General features: G+C 39.5%; 1 protein-coding gene across 1 annotated transcript; it reads right to left on the reverse strand.

Moving 5' to 3' along the window:
* Positions 1–259: 259 nt before the first annotated feature.
* On the reverse strand, positions 260–17,569 carry ngfb (nerve growth factor b (beta polypeptide)). The gene is made up of 3 exons (XM_058054586.1): positions 17,426–17,569; positions 4,084–4,214; positions 260–1,656 (listed from the first exon to the last, which is right to left on the reverse strand). The coding sequence occupies exon 3, from the start codon at positions 1,643–1,645 to the stop codon at positions 1,052–1,054; it is 594 nt and encodes a 197-aa protein (XP_057910569.1). The 5' UTR covers positions 1,646–1,656; positions 4,084–4,214; positions 17,426–17,569; the 3' UTR covers positions 260–1,051.
* Between the last annotated feature and the right edge of the window lie 442 nt (positions 17,570–18,011).

Raw genomic sequence — 18,011 nt, forward strand, 5'->3', positions numbered from 1 at the left:
GACTTTGTGGTTTATTTTAGGACATTATTTTGCTAATACAAAAGAGTATTAGGGCCACACTGAAGAAAATAGCCACGCAATATAAATTATGATATATTTAATGATATCGATATGATATTTAATGATATATTATGATATTTAATGATATATTTTAATTAATTAATTAATGTATTAATTTTAATTAATTTAATTTTATTTAATGATAAAATAATATTTAAAAAAATGCTAAAATTCTAAGGAAAAAATGACTTGATTTTTTGCAATATTGTTGATCTGATTCTTGTAGTATTATTATTTTCTTCCAGGGGTGGGCAAATATTTTTTATAACACACACACACTATTTTATGCTTATAATTTTCCTTGAATTGTTTGTCTAATTCTATGGTTTATACTATCAACTGTATGTTCTCATGTTCCTTTTTTCAGGAGTACTTTGAACATCCGATCACATCAAAGTATGTCATTTAATTTTACAGTTTTGTTGTGTTTTTTTTATTTTATTTTATTTTTTTACAAAATAAGACATCCGAATTTCAAGTCATGTTGCCAGTTTGTATGTCAAAAGTTGAAATACTTAAAAAGCAACTGGCGGGCCGGATTCAAACACTTGGTGGGCCGTATTTGGCCCCCGGGATGTAGTTTGCCCACCCCTGGTTTTCTTCCCACGGTAGCCCTAATACTCATTTGTACAATTATTAATAGTAAATGCCAGAGGGGATAAAAAAAATGAACCAAGCATTAATATTAATCACATTAATTGCATTTTGTTTGTTCATCATCATTAATATTACCTTAATTTATGTAAAAAAAATATCTTTTTTGGCTTTGGATTAAATTTTAGTCACATGTGCATCTTTTTCAAATGTTACTTTGTGCGTCTTAAAACACGTAATGACTGTTTGACCCAGGCCTGCCGTATACACAGTACATGCAGTCCCAATACTTTGACATAATACTAATAATTTACTTTGTGCAGAAAGTAAAAAAAAAAACTTGAAGTTGTTCCACACGTTTTTAGCATGTAGCGTCTTTGTGGTGTGTTTTGCCTCGTCACTGTCGCCATGATTTGCGACTGAGCACGCACACGCAGGCCACGTTGATGCGTATGAGCCTCCAAGCCACCAGGTTCTTAAAAGAAGTCAATGCTCGGACAAAAGTGTGTGAGTTGGTGCAGTGAGAGTTCCAGTGTCGGGCGTCAATGCCCAGGCAGCCCGAGTTCCCCGCGTGGGAACTGTGACACGTGGTCTCGAAGAAGTACTGCTTCTTGTTGACATTGTTGATGTTGACGTCCGGCAGCACCGTCACCTCATTCCCGGAAATGTCTGTGGCCTTGGTCTTGTTGCCCACCCACACACTGACGCTCTCGCACACAGAGTACACACCTCGGTTCTGAGGCTGGCCGGCTCGCCGCCGGCTCCTTCTCTCGCCATGAGACCCCGTCGGCTCGGCGTCAGGCGGCTGAACGCTGAAGAGCACCCTTGGAGAGAGTCTGCGCCGCTTGTTGAAGAGTTTAGGGTCCACTTTTGGGATGGAGTCACCTGGAGCCTGCCGGTGTGCGGTGGCGGCGGCGCCCAAGTCCTCCCCGACGGCAGCCGCAGCCTGGGCACTGAAGAAAAGCAACAGGACCAGCATAGACGACCTCATGGGCACACCGCCTGTGGGTGACACCGACACACCTTTAGCCTAACCCATCCATGCGCTTTACTGCCTAAACCGTCACATGAAAGTTGGAACCTATCACAGCTGACTTCGCCCGAGAGGCAGGGTACACTCTGGACTGATCGCCAGCCAATCACAGCGCACATATAGACAAACAACCATTCACACTCACATTCATACCTATGGACAATTTGGAGTCACCAATTAACCTAGCATGTTTTTGGAATGTAATGGTAATGGTTTAATTTCATTTGAACATGCATCAGATTACAATTGAATGCATCACATAATCAGTTCACAGTTCCACATGTCCAAAAGGAGTAGGAAGAAGCAAAGCTTATTCAATCCTATCCCTCCATTTGATACTTTTACAATCAGTAACTGTTACATTTGTTCACTTCCTGCTTTCCTAATATAGTTAAAGTTTTTAATTTTTCATTTTCTCCAGTACCGCCGTGACCCTCATGAGGAAAAGCAGTAGAAAAAGAATAAATTTTTAATTTTTAATTTTTAATTTTTAATTTTTAATTTTTAATTTTTAATTTTTAATTTTTAATTTTTAATTTTTAATTTTTAATTTTTAATTTGCTCAACCCAGTGGAGAACCAAACCCAGGTCTCCTGACTGTGTGGCAGTATGTCCCACTATTGTTGTTTTGTTTGTGACATACTTACACTAAACAATATTGAGCTCATTTTCTGTTTACGTGGAAACAATGACACATCGTCACATCAAAATATCTTAAAACTTTTATCTATCTATATCTATATCTTAAAAATTTTTGTTTAATGTTTCGGACAAAAAATAGACTAAACACAGAGATGGTCACAGTTACATTTCAGATCCTATCAAAGTCATGGCTGTACACAGATAGTGTTCCAATATTTCCCCCCATGAGCTGTTGTAGATGACGCTTAAAGGTCATGTGTTGTCTTAACAAGTCAATGTTTACACAAGTCTGGGTGACTCCATTAAATATCTGCATGTTCACACTGTTTAGAGGCACAAAAGAAAAACAGTGATCTACCACTAACGAGCAGGCAAAACAACAATTCTCCACAAGTAGGAAAAATAGGAATAATAGGAAAAATTTCCCCACCACTTCACTACACTAGAATCTGAACATAATTGAATGTGACTATGGTATGTTTTATAACTTGGAATATTCAACACGGCGCATAAATTTCCCATTAATTCACCATAACACCATGGCTTGTGTTGACAGACACTATTGACCCTCGGTGAAGTGTCATTTGTAATAATAGTGATAATAATCTCTTCTTGTCATCCCTTCTCAGCACACATCGCCTTGCTGGGCCTGACAGGCAGCGTCGAACCCAGCAGGCGTGTCGACACCCGTGACTGTCAGGTAGGTTTATTATGCGGCGTATGCCCCGGGGGGGGGGTCGGTCTCTTCTGAACAGCTCATGTATTCGAATGGTTGGCACTTCCAATTAAGGAGTCAAAAGCCTGTCATCATGTGACTTGCACATGACGTGTCTCTGTGAAGTCTTCAAAAATGGACTCTTTTTAGATGCTTATTTTAAAGGTTGTGATTCAATAGCGGATTTTTAATTTTTTTTTTTCGTCCCCTGTTATGCAAAAGTGAGCGATTAAACGCATACTATGCAATTCTCTGCCATGACACTTAGGGCAGTGTTTTCCTGCAACTTAACTCAGTAAGCAGCCATGACACTTGATTGCTGTTTAGCTTTGTTAACAAAGGAGAAACAATGTTATTGGAACTGGAACTAATCCATGTGAGAGATGGTTTTTAAAATAAAACTATAAAGCGTGTGTAGTTTTCAGGAAACGGAATGAATACAATTTTTTAAATTCGCACGGTGGACGAGTGATTTGCACACAGGCCTCACAGCTAGGAGAGCCGATACAATTCCACCCTCCATCTCTGTGTGGAGTTTGCATGTTCTCCCCGTGCATGCGTGGGTTTTCTCCGTGTACTCCCGTTTCCTCCCAAATATCCTCCAAATTGTCTAATTTCGGGCTGCACGGCGGACTAGTGGTTAGCGCGCAGATCCTCACAGCTCGGAGACCAGGGTTCAATCCCACTCTCCGCCATCTCTGTGTGGAGTTTGCATGCGTGGGTTTTCTCCACGTATTCCGGTTTCCTCCCACATTCCAAAAACATGCTAGGTTAATTGGTGACTCCAAATTGTCCATAGGTATGAATGTGAGTGTGAATGGTTGTTTGTCTATATGTGCCCTGTGATTGGCTGGCGACCAGTCGAGCGTGTACCCCGCCTCTCACCCGAAGACAGCTGGGATAGGCTCCAGCACCCCCAGATGAATGAAAAGTTGTGAATTTCAAAGTGCAAAAGGGCGATGGATTGATTACTGTATACCTTTAAAAATCATAGATGGTAGAAAATAGAGCCATAACTTCCTGTTTGATGTCTTTTTACCTTTTCAGATTCTGCTCGGGAACTGGAGCACCTCTTTTGTGGCACCTAGAAGATGCGACCGGAGCGTGCTGCGTTCGGGGCTCCTGCCATGTGGCCTCCGTCGAGCACACACGTGCCTCGCCTCCTCCCTGCTGAGAGATGAGCAGCCTTTTTTTGTGGCCTCGTAACCTCAGTGTAAACACGCTCCAATGCTATCATTATTATTGACTCTCACCAGACTCACACATTGTGAACATACCAAAACTTAAAAAAAAAAGATGGCCACCATGACCGCCTCGCCTGCTATAGTGCCATGACGAATTTGCCAAAGTCATTTGATGATGATTCATCACAACATAGACGCCGTCTTTCATTTTGTTGTGTCATCTGTCATCACGCACGCTGTGCTTGAATGGGTTCAGGCGGAATGCTTTCATATGAGTCACACTTTGTGTGGGTTCACATGATAGCTGCTGACAGACCACAACATGTTGCCTGAAATCATTTGTCACGTTCATATGGTGGCTTTCCTTCTATGAATGTAAAAGCGGGGCTCAAGAAACGGAACACTGACGGGAATGTAAGCCATACCTCCATTTAAAGTAAACAAGCCGCAACTCTAAATGACAGTGGAGTATGTGCACTGGCACAGGAAGTGGGACCCAGCTTTTCTTGCCACCTTCTTCCCAACTGTAGGCTTCACGATGCATTCTACTTTTAATAGTTTTTTTGCTTTGTTAGTACATTGTACATCGTAAATGTACATTGTCAGCAGTGGTGGGAATAATGTTACTAACGCCATTACTTTTTTCAGTAACGGGTAATTTAAATAATTACTCTTACTGTCAGCATAACGGCGTTACCATTTTCGACACCTCGTTACTGACGCCACCTAAAAATATAATACCGACTTCATAACTAATCTGCAGTGCAGTGAGAGTGTTGCAAAATGACAAGGGAGGGGGTGAGATAACCACATAAGCAATGAGGATTGGCTAAGGTTTAGTAAAATTAAATGATCACTTTTGACTACCTTATGCCTTTTTAAGGTGTTACTTTGTACAGATCTTCGGGCGAGAGGCGGGGTACACCCTGGACTGGTCGCCAGCCAGCCAATCACAGGGCACATATAGACAAACAACCATTCACACTCACATTCATACCTATGGACAATTTGGAGTCGCCAATTAACCTAGCATGTTTTTGGAATGTGGGAGGAAACCGGAGTACCCGGAATAAAACCCAGGGAGGACATGCAAACTCCACGCAGAGATGGCTGAGAGTGGAATTGAACCCTGGTCTCCTAGCTGTGAGGTCTGCGCGCTAACCACTCGACCGCCGTGCCGCTCGTTTTTAGAATTCATTCATTCATTTTCTACTGCTTATCCTCACGAGGGTCACGGGTATGCTGGAGCCTATTCCAGCTGTCTTCGGGCGAGAGGCGGGGTACACCCTGGACTGGTCAACAGCCAGCCAATCACAGGGCACATATAGACAAACAACCATTCACACTCACATTCATACCTATGGACAATTTGGAGTCGCCAATTAACCTAGCATGTTTTTGGAATGTTGGAGGAAACTGTGGAGGAAACGGGGAGAGCATACACAGAGATGGGGGGGGGGGGGGGGGAATCAAACCCGAGTCTTCTAACTGTGTGGCCTAAAGATTGTAGATTGTATATTGTGGTTGTATGCCATGTTTTGTTTCCTGGGGCCCTTTATCTTAAAAGCTACCAGTTTGATATTTGTGATTTACCAGTAGTCCTGAATGCAGCATTGTGGGATCATTCCTGTAAAATACCTTGAAACGCATCACTTCCTGTTTGCTAAACCAGGAAGGGATAGTAAAGACCTCATGGACTTCATATCAGCTTTGTAAGTTCAAGTGTTTATTTCTTTCTATTACACTTTTATTTCTGAACTTGTTTCATGGATGAAGTTGGTTTTATTGTGGCTTTGATAAGCTAAAGAAGCTAACCTTGGTTGTGTGTCAGTTTTTGCTTCAAATGTTGGTGTTGTGTTCAATGTGCATTACTTGCATTGATGTGAAATATGACTTTTCAACTGATAGAGGTCACTGAGCAAATTTAAAGAAATATTTCATTGTGTGTTATTCAAACTATTTCCTGAATGAATTATAGTTTGGAGTTAGTTTATAGTTTTTCAATATGTAAATCTTAGTGAAACGTCTTGCGGCGACGCTTCTCACATTTGGCGCGTTTTATGACGGCAGAAAAAGGTCGTTCATAGAAAACAGACGTCTCGAGTTATTTTCGAACGTCTGATGCAAAACTTTTTTTTTTTTTTAGTGGTTAAATAAAACAGTCCAGTCAGCATTTTGCGCCTAATCGGTGGGCTACAAAAATTCACGAGACTGGGCCGTGCACCAGAGTGGTGCTCTGGGCCAATGGAGCCTTGGATTAGGCCTCAGCCTTACTTGCATTATTAGCCTTACCTGAAGTGCTATGGTATATATGATACTAAGTATGCTGTTTCATTTATTTCCCCACATTTGCGTAGAAGTAACCATGATGCTATCTAAACTATTCCAAACAATGGCTCCCACTACTGCTACTAATGCAAAAATACTGACCATAGCAGAAGGTCAACTAGCTTGTTTTCTGCACTATAAGGCACACTTTCACTTAATATTAAAGGCTTTTTCACCTTTATTATATAAAAAAACTTAAACTGTATTATGGAAAGCAGGAAGTGAACAAATGAAACAGTTACTGATTGTAAAAGTAAACTGTATTATGGAAAGCAGGAAGTGAACAAATGAAACAGTTACTGATTGTAAAAGTAAACTGTATTATGGAAAGCAGGAAGTGAACAAATGTAACAGTTACTGATTGTAAAAGTACCAGATGGAGGGGTAGGATTTAATAAGCTTTGCTTCTTCCTACTCCTTTTGGACATGTGGAACTGTGAACTGATTATATGATGCATTTAATTGTAATCTGATGCATGTTCAAATGAAATAAAACCATTAACATTTAATTTTCTCAGTGGGCTGCATGGCAGTCAAGTGCTTAGCGCGCAGACCTCAGGGTGTACCCCGCCTCTCGCCCCAAGACAGCTGGGATAGGCTCCAGCACACCCCGCGACCCTCGTGAGGATAAGCAGTAGAAAATGAATGAATGAATTTTCTCAGTCGGTTATTGTTACCATTGTGTACTGTTGACTGAAAATTAACAAAATTCTTATATTGTAAGTAGATGACTTCATGAAATAATAAAAAAATTACAAAATAGTGCTCATGCATAAGTGACTTACATAACACAAGCCCGCGTACATAGATATTTTTTATGTGTTTTAATCCCAAAATTTGTCAAGTTACAAAAGTTAACTTTTGTGTGTTGATGCTTTGATTGTTTGGTTGTTATGCAGTCGATTAGATATCGATTAGGATTAGGATGAGGGAATTAAACATGCACCAAAAAAGTAAACACTATCTTTTCAAGGTACAATTTCTAAGATGAATCATCATGGATTGTGCAGGTATAATAGCAGGCTTGTATATGCCGTGCATGAATGCGGACTTGTGCTCAGTCGGTCCTCCTTGTCGGAGTGGACTTTGCATGGCGGCCATGGTCACGCTCCATTAGTGACGGACGAAGATCTAACACACAACCGCTGACCCTCCACTAATGAAGGTAGCTTTACCGAACCTAATCAAGCAGCCAGCATGCTGATTTGATTGCAGAAAAATAATAACGCCGCTTGTATTCAGTCACGCAGACGCATTGCGGGTGACCCTTTCAAATCCATGCATTGAAAAATGTTTTCTGAAAACATGTCATCATATCGCCGGTAGGAACTGTATAGTTGTTATACTCAATAGCCACAACCCTCTCCTGCCATTTATAATGGAGGTGAATCCTTTAATTAACATCAACTGTGCTGTGGGATGTTAGTAATGAAAGACGGTCTCAACTTGAATAACATTTATAGGCAGTCAGGGAAATACTTTGTTGCTATGGTAATTATTGTATACTGCTTCCTGAGGCTGTTTTTTTATGAGCCACGCAGGAACTTTACATGTTTTGCCTTCACCAGAGAGATAATGTTTTTATCAACATGGGTTTCTTTGTTTTTGTGCAACTTCCTGTGCGTTGTTTTCATTATAATGCTATTTATGATTGGCGCTTGGATTTCCCCATTCGATTTTTTCAAGCTACCAGTGATTTTTGTGCATTTTTTTCCATTTTTTTTTCAGTGTGAACAAAAAAAATAATTAATTTTGATCTGTATGTGATACCGCACATATGTAGATATTTCCCATCACAATGTTAATATCCTTATTTATATATATTATCCTCATCCCGTCAGACCTCATGAGATCAGTTTGTTTTTTTTTATGTCAGGTTTTGTTATACTTTGTTTAAACCAGAGGAAATTTGGGATAAAATGCCTATCATTTAGGTTCGTAACATCCAAGATTCAAGCCCTTGCCTCACTGATTTTACATGCTAAATGCCAAAATATTATTCCAGTCCAGTTAAAACAGGATTAGGCTGCCATCATTACAGAGAGAAAAAGAACAGAAAAAAAATGTCTGCCAAAGCCGCAATGCATGAATATTTAGAGAATAGATCGAAACTTGAGCAAAGCTGCTTGAACTGCAGCTCGGGTCAAGGCTAAGATTTGTAAATGTTTGCGAAGCTTTGTTTTGGAACATTAAGATTAGTGATTATGTGGGAAATCACAGTTGTTAAACCGACACAGCAAAGTTTGAGTGATATGCGGTCTTGTGTTTTTTGTTTTTGTCACGATAATGAAAAGCTGACGTCAGGGCGGCATAATTTTTAACTTAGACTGCATAATCGACTCAACTTATGATTATTTGCTTTTGGGTCCTGTGGGTAACAGACAGTGTGTCAAAAATGAATACAGTGGTGTGAAAAAGCCTTTGCCCCTTTCCTGATGTCGGATTTTTTTCATGAAACGTTAATGTTTCAGATCATACATCCATATTTTTATTTATTAATGGAGAAAAACAAACAAACCCGCATAGACCTGTATGGAAAAAGTGATTGCCCTTTAAACCTAATAACCGGTTGGGTCACCCTTAGCAGCAACAACTGCAATCAAGTGTTTGTGATAACTAATTTTGTCCCACTCATCTTTGCAGAATTGTTGGAGGGTTTTCCAACAAGAAGCACCTTTTTAAGGTCATGACACCACATCTCAATAGCATACAGCACTTTGAATAAGGCACTCTAATTTCTTCATTGTGTTTTTCATTCTTTCTTTCTTTTATTTTGAAATACTTGTATTTGAAAAGGAAGCTCCAGTGTTGTCTAAAAGTATTCCAACAAAGCCAATTCCTTATTTTTGGGTTGGAATTGAAAAAAATTGGACATCAAAAGATGAATGTGAGGTTTGAGAGCAACATTTCAGCTTTTATTCCCAGGTTTTTACATCTGGATCAAATTGACAAGCGAGTCGATAGCACCTTTTGTTTGAACCCACCCATTTTTCATGTGAGCAAAAGAATTGGAACATACTGTATGACTGACAGTCGGGTTTTCTTGCCCACGTGTGTTCTCGGGCTTTGCTTATTTCATCAATAAATTGATATGAATGCAAAGTTGCAGAATGGTTAGGATGCCTGTTTAGACTGGTTTTAGAGGTGAAAACAACATGAAAACTACTATTACTGTGACAATTTTCCCATTTGAAAATTAATGGGTAATTTATTGGTACTCCAATTTTCCATTACGGCTGCATGCCACCGAGTGGTTAGCATGCAGGCCTCACAGCTAGGAACCCCGAGTTTGATTCCACCCTCGGTCATCTCAGACTCTCAGTCTGTACACAACTGAAGACTGAAAAGCTTTTAAGGACATTTTTGCTGCACAAATATCACAATGCTGAGTTGCACAGCGGTCTGGTGGTTAGCGCGAAGACCTTACAGCTAGAAAACCCGAGTTCAATCCCACCCTCGGCCTTCTCTGTGTGGAGTTTGCATGTTCTCCCCGTGCATGCGTGGGTTTTCTCCGGGTACTCCGGTTTCCTCCCACATTCCAAAAACATGCTAGGTTAATTGGCGACTCCAAATTGTCCATAGGTATGAATCTGAGTGTGAATGGTTGTTTGTCTATACGTATGTGCCCTGTGATTGGCTGGCGACCAGTCCAGGGTGTATAGGGTGGGATAGGCTCCAGGATAAGATTCCAAATCCTCTTCAGGGTGACTTGGCTCAGGTGGAATATTGGTGCGTTAACACATTTGGCCTTTAATGCATACAAACATGGACGAAAACTTTCCTAACCTTGACCTAAAGTACTGACAACTGGATTCAAGCATTTCCATTCAAACAACGCCATGATATCCAGAAGATCTGAAGGCAACATCTGGACGACCATGGTAGCCATTTTTTTTCATGTAATACAATACACACAACTGCGGGTGTCTTAACTCTGTGATTTACAGTCTGTGCTCTGTACTTCCTGCTCAACACACACATGAAAATCTATGAAAATTCATGCTGTCAGGGATAAGTAAAACCAGCTCGAGAAAGAATGTTTCATAAGCCAAAAACAGATTGTTTTTATACCAGGATACATGAAATATAACGAGTGTACTGAAAACGACCGACTCATTGTAGAGGTCACTAAACACATCATCTTTTTTCGTGACAAAATGACCGTTTATGCTCAACAAAGAAGGCCATCACTTGAGCTAAAGTTTGTTACATCCTGTCTTCTTGGGAATCAAACTCGGTCCAATCCATTGTTGATGGCTTCCTTGATTTAAAGGCACAGTGACCTTCGACGCCGGATTAAATATCAACGCTTAGACCAAGAAGGCTGTTTTAATTTCAGACTAAGCTATTTGGTCTTTTACATCGTTCTTTCCAACATTGGCCATTTTTAGGTGCATCACATGTGCCATAAAAATCATGCAGTTTCTATCTTTATGGAAAAAACATCCTCCAGTGTTGCGTTCATAACTACAAAAATAAATCACTGAATGTGTTTAAGAAGCGTCAATGTGCGAGAGAACAAGTGTAGAACAGATCTTAGTTTTATTGCCTTCTATGTCTCCCAGCAGGATTCTGACGATTGCCAGGTCAAAATAGCTTAAAGTTGCATATTGGCTTTTAGTGGTTCTGATAGTCGCTAAACAATAGCAGCGGTTTTGGCAATAGAACACGTCTGACATCCAAGCATTTGTTTTATGCTGATGCTAAGGAAGTCATATTTTAGAAAAGCTGTTTACTTAACCAAACCTGGCAGGACCTATTAAATGTTGGATAGATATGGCGGTAGATTTCTTTCTTCTTAATAGTATACATTTCAGCTTTTCCCAAACTTAGGGCTATTAGTTTTACGTTAAAGGACTGCAATACCGCAATCGGAAAACCACACAATGGCTGTAATAATCATGCTAATATGGTAACTGATCATCTATTATGTTAATCGGGTAACATTTTTCTTTTTCATATTAATATGCCTGAGATATGTGTATTCAACCTGTATATACTGTCTGCACCATTCCCAAATTAAGCCCCATTTTCTGCCTGACATGTCACATTGTTTTTTTCTCCCGTTCTTTCACTCCTCTTTTTTAAGAGTGTCATAAAATATCTTCCATATGCAGATGGAATTGCATGGGTGACTACATCTTCCTTCATCACAAGCATTACAGTTTGTTGAAGATTTAGTAGCAATGTGTGCATAGGCTGACATCCCATTAGAAAAGTTAGCCAGTTTTGTTACCAATAAATATAATGTGTATTTCATTACATGGCTTAAGGTTTGAAGCTTTCGTTTTATATCGTCATATCATATCATACTTGCTAAAAATATTGTGATGCATGTTAAGGGCCATATCGCCCAATACACACACGCACATTCTGTTCCACAGATGGCGGTAATGCACACGAAAGCTGCTTGCCAACCGCCAATAAACAACAGAAGAAGAAAATTCGGATTGGCACTTTTCTTTCGGAATGAGGTGTATACAAAGATTACATTCTTTCCATTTGAGCAAATAAACCGAATGCAATTGGAATATTTGGGTCCATGTATACGTGGCTAATGTCTTACTACAAGAGACTCGCATCTTCAAATTGGCTGTCTATACATTTCACTCACCACAGTTCCCAAATACATATTTAGAAAGTTACAATTCCAAACGGAGATTGGTAGCCATTTTAATTACCAGGAGGGAAAAGTATACACTCCACAACAATATTGCAGACACATGAGGTAGATAAATAATAACAAACATATCTGAATATCTGTTAATATCTGCATTGCCATCATATACAACCCTCATGTTGATTACCCCTCCTTTTTTCAAATTTTTTGTCCTTCTCTTGGAGTCAAGCTTCATCTTGGGAGGAGACCTCAACTTAGTATTTAATCCTGATATAGACTGATCTAGTCCGGCTGGGAGACACCGTAAGTGTCAATCAACAGCAATACTGAAGAAATAGATGAAGGATTTTCTGATGCTTTGGCGTTCTTATCCTCCTACTCACAAGGGAATATACGTACGTGTTTCCCACCAGTTCACCACAATTACTCTTATATTGAATACTGCTTAACAAGTACTTCAGTCTTAACAGACATATCAAATCTTCACATACATTCTATCACCATTAGTGACCACACCCCAGTCTCTTTCTTTTTTACTAACCAAACTATAAGTACACCTACTAAATACTTACTTAATACATCATTACTTAAAGATCCAGATTCTAAAATACTCTCAGATAGAGTAGACAATGTTCTTGGACTTTAATGCCCAACCAGAAACCTTGGCTTATGTTCTCTGGGAGACAGCAAAAGTAGTTATGTGGTGGTAAAATTATTTCCTTTTCATGATATCAGAAAAAGAAAGAAATATTATTGGAATTAGAATTGGAGAAAAAAATAAAACTCCTTGAAACTGCTTCTTTTGACTCACAAGAGGAGAATACAATGAATAAACTGAGAAAAATGAAATGTGACGTCAAATAAATTACTGATAAGAACATTCAGTTGCAACTGCAGAGACTACTTTTGCAGAAGTTCAAGCATGCCAATAAGTACATTGCATTAAAAATATCATAATATATATATATATATATATATATATATATATATATATATATATATATATATATATATATATATATATATATATATATATATATATATATATATATATATATATATATATATATATATATATATATATATATATATATATATATATATATATATATATATATATATATATATATATACACACACGTAACGGAAACTTGCTCTAATTATAGCTTTAATTTGTACGTAAGTATTCAAGAAATGTGTTATGGTTTATTCCGGTTTATTCTGTGTAACAAAGTCATTAGTTTTTACGTTTTATATATATATATATATCTGGCCCTCAATCATTATCCAAACTATATATTCTATTATCAAAACATCGTCAGCGTTCCAATCTCCAAATTGGAACTTAGATTAATCTACAAGCTGTTCTTAAAGTTTCCCAGTTAATCAAAAATCCCAACCTACAGTTTAAATTCATTTAAACGAGTACACGACACAGGACATTCATTCATTCATTCATTTTCTACCGCTTATCCTCACCAGGGTCACAGGGGTGCTGGAGCCTATCCCAGCTGTCTTTGGGCAAGAGGCGAGGTACACCCTGGACTGTTCGCCAGCCAATCACAGGGCACATATAGACAAACAACCATTCACACTCACATTCATACCTATGGACAATTTGGAGTCGCCAATTAACCTAGCATGTTTTTGGAATGTGGGAGGAAACCGGAGTACCCGGAGAAAACCCACGCATGCACGGGGAGAACATGGAATTGAACCCGGCTTTCCTGTGTGGTCTGCTAACCACTTGTCTGCCGTGCTGTAGGGCCAGGTGGTGGGCTCAGGGGCGTGGGAATTTGGCCTTGCCTGGGAATTTGGATGTAAGGTGTCGCAATTGGAATATCATCTGTGAATATGTCTTCCGTCACCACAAACACGGCCATTACGATTGGTTGAGGATTTTGTTGCAGGTTTCTGAAACTGCGTTGAATCCACATACTGTAACTTACCCCCCATCTGGTGTGTCAACCCCCTCCCGGTCCAAAATAGTTGGAGAAACCTTGATCGAAATTCTAGTTTGTGTTGTTGTTGTTGTGTTCTAATATGTCTTGAACTGTTTTAAATTATGATTAATTAAGAGTTGGGCTGCACAGTGGTTGAGTGGTTAGCGTGCAGACCTCGCAGCAAGGAGACCCGAGTTCAATCCCACCCTCAGCCATCTCTGTGTAGAGTTTGTATGTTCTCCCCGTGCATGCAGTTCCACAATCTGGACAAAAACCAAACATCTCCTCCTGAATCCAGAGGAATCTCATCTCCAGAAACCTTGAATGCACCTTAACCAGGAAGGCTGAGGAGTGTAATTCCATGATAGTTGGCACACACCCTTCCAGGGAAAATGGGGACCATCATCTCAGCCCAGACTCTAATGTTCCATCATGTTTTTTTGAGTGGTCTACACAAACATTATGCTAATGAAGTCCAAGATAACCTAAAATATACCCAACAAAAATGTATATTACTACCCTCATTGGGGTCAAAGGTGAGCTGGAGCCTATCCCAGCTGACTGGTACACCCTGAACAGGTCACCAGTCAGTGTTCCAGGACAAGGTTTTTCAATCCTATATAAGCTACAGAGTATTTGTCCTGACCACACAGTGGAAATGTTGCCCTCAAACGACACCAAACCCATAACGACCAAGTCCAAGTGCCAACACAAGAACAATCACGAGGAGCAGACGGTCCGGATCAAGTTCCAGAGTTTTTTTTTTTTTTTCCCCAAACATCTTTAGCGACTTTCCGCCTCCAGCTACCATCCCTGCGTGCTTGAAAAATTACCAATAATCCCAGCATCTAAACAGTGGTCCCCTCGCATGGTCGATGACTAAAGGTCTGTATCACTAATGCCCTTCCCTGCTAAATGTTTGGAGAGACATCATAAGCGTCCTAGCATCATTTTCCTCTCCATATTTTTCTGAAGGCATTTTCCACCATATGTGGCCGAGAAGATGCATAATACAAAAAATGAGTGTGACAAGTATTGATCAAAGATGATTAATATGGCTGTTCATCTGAATACTGTTAGTCTGTTGGTCATGGTAAGAATGCATCATTCAGCCTTCTTAGCTGTCCACAACATGTTCTAATTATTAAGGAGACGACCGGATTCTATGCCATTAAGAAGATGGCCAAAGGATAAAAATAAAAATGAAAAAATTGAAATTGAAAAAACGTAAACTATATTAGGAAAGCAGGAAGTGAACAAATGTAACAGTTACTGAGTTACTGTAAAAGTACAGATGGAGGGGTAGGATTTAATAAGCTTTGCTTCTTCCTACTCCTTTTGGACATGTGGAACTGTGAACTGATTATGTGATGCATTCAATTGTAATCTGATGCATGTTCAAATGAAATCAAACCATTACCATTACCATTACCAAAATGGCGCCATCAATACTGCCAAGCACAAAAATCATTGGACAGCTTTTTAATCTGATGCTCTTTTTGGCCTGCTTAATATGCAACAGAAGTCTCTAGAGAAGCTGCTGTATCTTGAAGAAGTTTGGGATGCTGGTTCACATTTGGTTCAACATTCTGGAAAAAGGAGCGACAGCTGGTTTGCAAAATAGCTCAAATGATGATTAATGTACTGTGATCTGCTGAAGATATAGAAATGATTTATAGCGTGAATGAATGCGATTTCAGCACTGTTCTGAACTGTATGATGTTCTGTGAATGTTTGAATGTGGACCATTATAGCCTTGCTTATTAGTCTGCTTTTGCCCTATTATATTAAATAATTTGTCAATAAATCAATATATTCAATATATTTTTTTAAATCTGTAAAAAGTATCAAATTATTTACGGGGCTTAAGAACATTTTAGGAGGACTGAAGGCCCCCTAAAATGACACCACTACATGTCACCCATGTCAGAAACGTTGCACCTCCATAAGAAAGATGTCTCAAGCAACACACAGAAATACTTTATTATTACTTATTACCTATTACACTATTGTCATTATGGATAAATATAACAAAAGTTTATGTTGTAGAAAAAATTGTTTGATGCCGATAATTTAATTGTCATATTAAATTGAATTGTGTATTACTGAATGATATAAAGGCGGCACGGCGGTCTCGTGGTTAGCGCGCAGACCTCACAGCTAGGAGACCAGGGTTCAATCCCCACCTCGGCCATCTCTGTGTGGAGTTTGCATGTTCTCCCCGTGCATGCGTGGGTTTTCTCCGGGTACTCCGGTTTCCTCCCACATTCCAAAAACATGCTAGGTTAATTGGCGACTCCAAATTGTCCATAGGTATGAATGTGAGTGTGAATGGTTGTTTGTCTATATGTGCCCTGTGATTGGCTGGCGACCAGTCCAGGGTGTACCCCGCCTCTCGCCCGAAGACAGCTGGGATAGGCTCCAGCACCCCCCGCGACCCTCGTGAGGAAAAGCGGTAGAAAATGAATTAATGAATGATATAAACTATTTTGATGACCTGCAAACTTAAACTGTGAATGTGAAATACTAATAATTTGCAAATTAATGAATATTATAAATATATATTCTCTATGTATATAGTAGGAGGTGGAGCTTTGGGACTTGATCATTGTTAAATGTAGCTTAGGCTAAAAAAAAAGTGTGAGCACCCCTGCTTTAGGGTCACACAAATACAGATTTTAGGGGCATATTTAATCTGCATAGTTAAAAAACGATCTTTTCAATGCAATCCAAATCCAAAATGAGTTCCTCTCATGAAGAAGACACCCAAATAGTAGCAAGTCTTCTCCGGTATAATCATCTGCTATTATGACAAGAATGCAATTCATTTGAGCTCTGTGGCATAATTTGAGGAAATTGCCCTGCAGCTACCTTCTTGTTTCCACGCCAACATACCACACAAACCCCGGGAACTCTGCAGGATTTTTTTTTTTTTACCTCCACAGCAGAGTAGTTGCAGGTCTGCTAGTAGTGGTCACAGTGTAACCTGATGAGCCCGCCGATGCGCTTCAGCAGTCTCGCAGGGGATGGAGGCTTCCATAGTGGAGCTGATCTACAGCACTCAAGCCTCAAGGATAGTCTCAGTAGTACAGTTAAGTCATTAAAATGCCCAGCAGGTTGTATTTAACAACAAACATAAGGGCAGGAAATGTAAAATTGTGCTAATAAAATATGAGAAAGTCTCCTATAAGCACCTGAAAAAGCATTAAACCGAATAAATCTTCATTATTATAGTTTGCTAAATTATAGTTTTTTCATATTTTTTTGATTTCTTAGATTTTCTGGAGTAGCCCAAAAGTGCCCTACCTCTGCACAGGGGTCCCTTGTTGCTCCACAGGAGAATTATTAAAATATATTCCACAGTGTGTCCACAGGTTGTCTAAGAGAAGATGACATTCTTTGCCATTTGTCCCAAACCTTATCCTCTCTGAGCTCTGTACTTGTTGGAAACTTCTTCTGATAGTGAGCTAGTACAGCACAGACCATGCTCCTTTTCAAGGTTTCTTGGGCGGTCCTAGTGCCTGCCTGTCTGGGTCTTTGGTTTTTAGGACTACTAAGTCTGGAGTGCTCAGAAGTTTTGAGATACTAAAAAAAAAAAACCTTAAAGGCACGTTGAGTATTTCCTTCTTAGCCATGTTATTAAAATGCCTGTTAAACAGTTGTGCTCCTAATCGCTCTATAAAAGGTTATTTGAGCCTTTTGGTGTATTTTATATGGCAGCAAGTATAAAAATAAACACAAAAGAGGCCCGCTTTTTTTTAGAAAATCATCAAAAACAAGCGGAACCAACATGACTGTTTCATGTCAAATTTCAGACGGCAACTGAGGTCATAGTCGTTCTTGGGAAAGCCATGTTTACACAAAGTGCTTTGCCACAGTACTGTTTAGAAGG

Source organism: Doryrhamphus excisus, chromosome 18, assembly GCF_030265055.1.
Source record: "Doryrhamphus excisus isolate RoL2022-K1 chromosome 18, RoL_Dexc_1.0, whole genome shotgun sequence".
NCBI classification, from domain to species: Eukaryota; Metazoa; Chordata; class Actinopteri; order Syngnathiformes; family Syngnathidae; genus Doryrhamphus; species Doryrhamphus excisus.

What these genes read in the sequence shown, in the direction of transcription:
- ngfb (XM_058054586.1), bottom strand. Translation starts at nt 1,645, where the DNA reads ATGAGGTCGTCTATGCTGGTCCTGTTGCTTTTCTTCAGTGCCCAGGCT.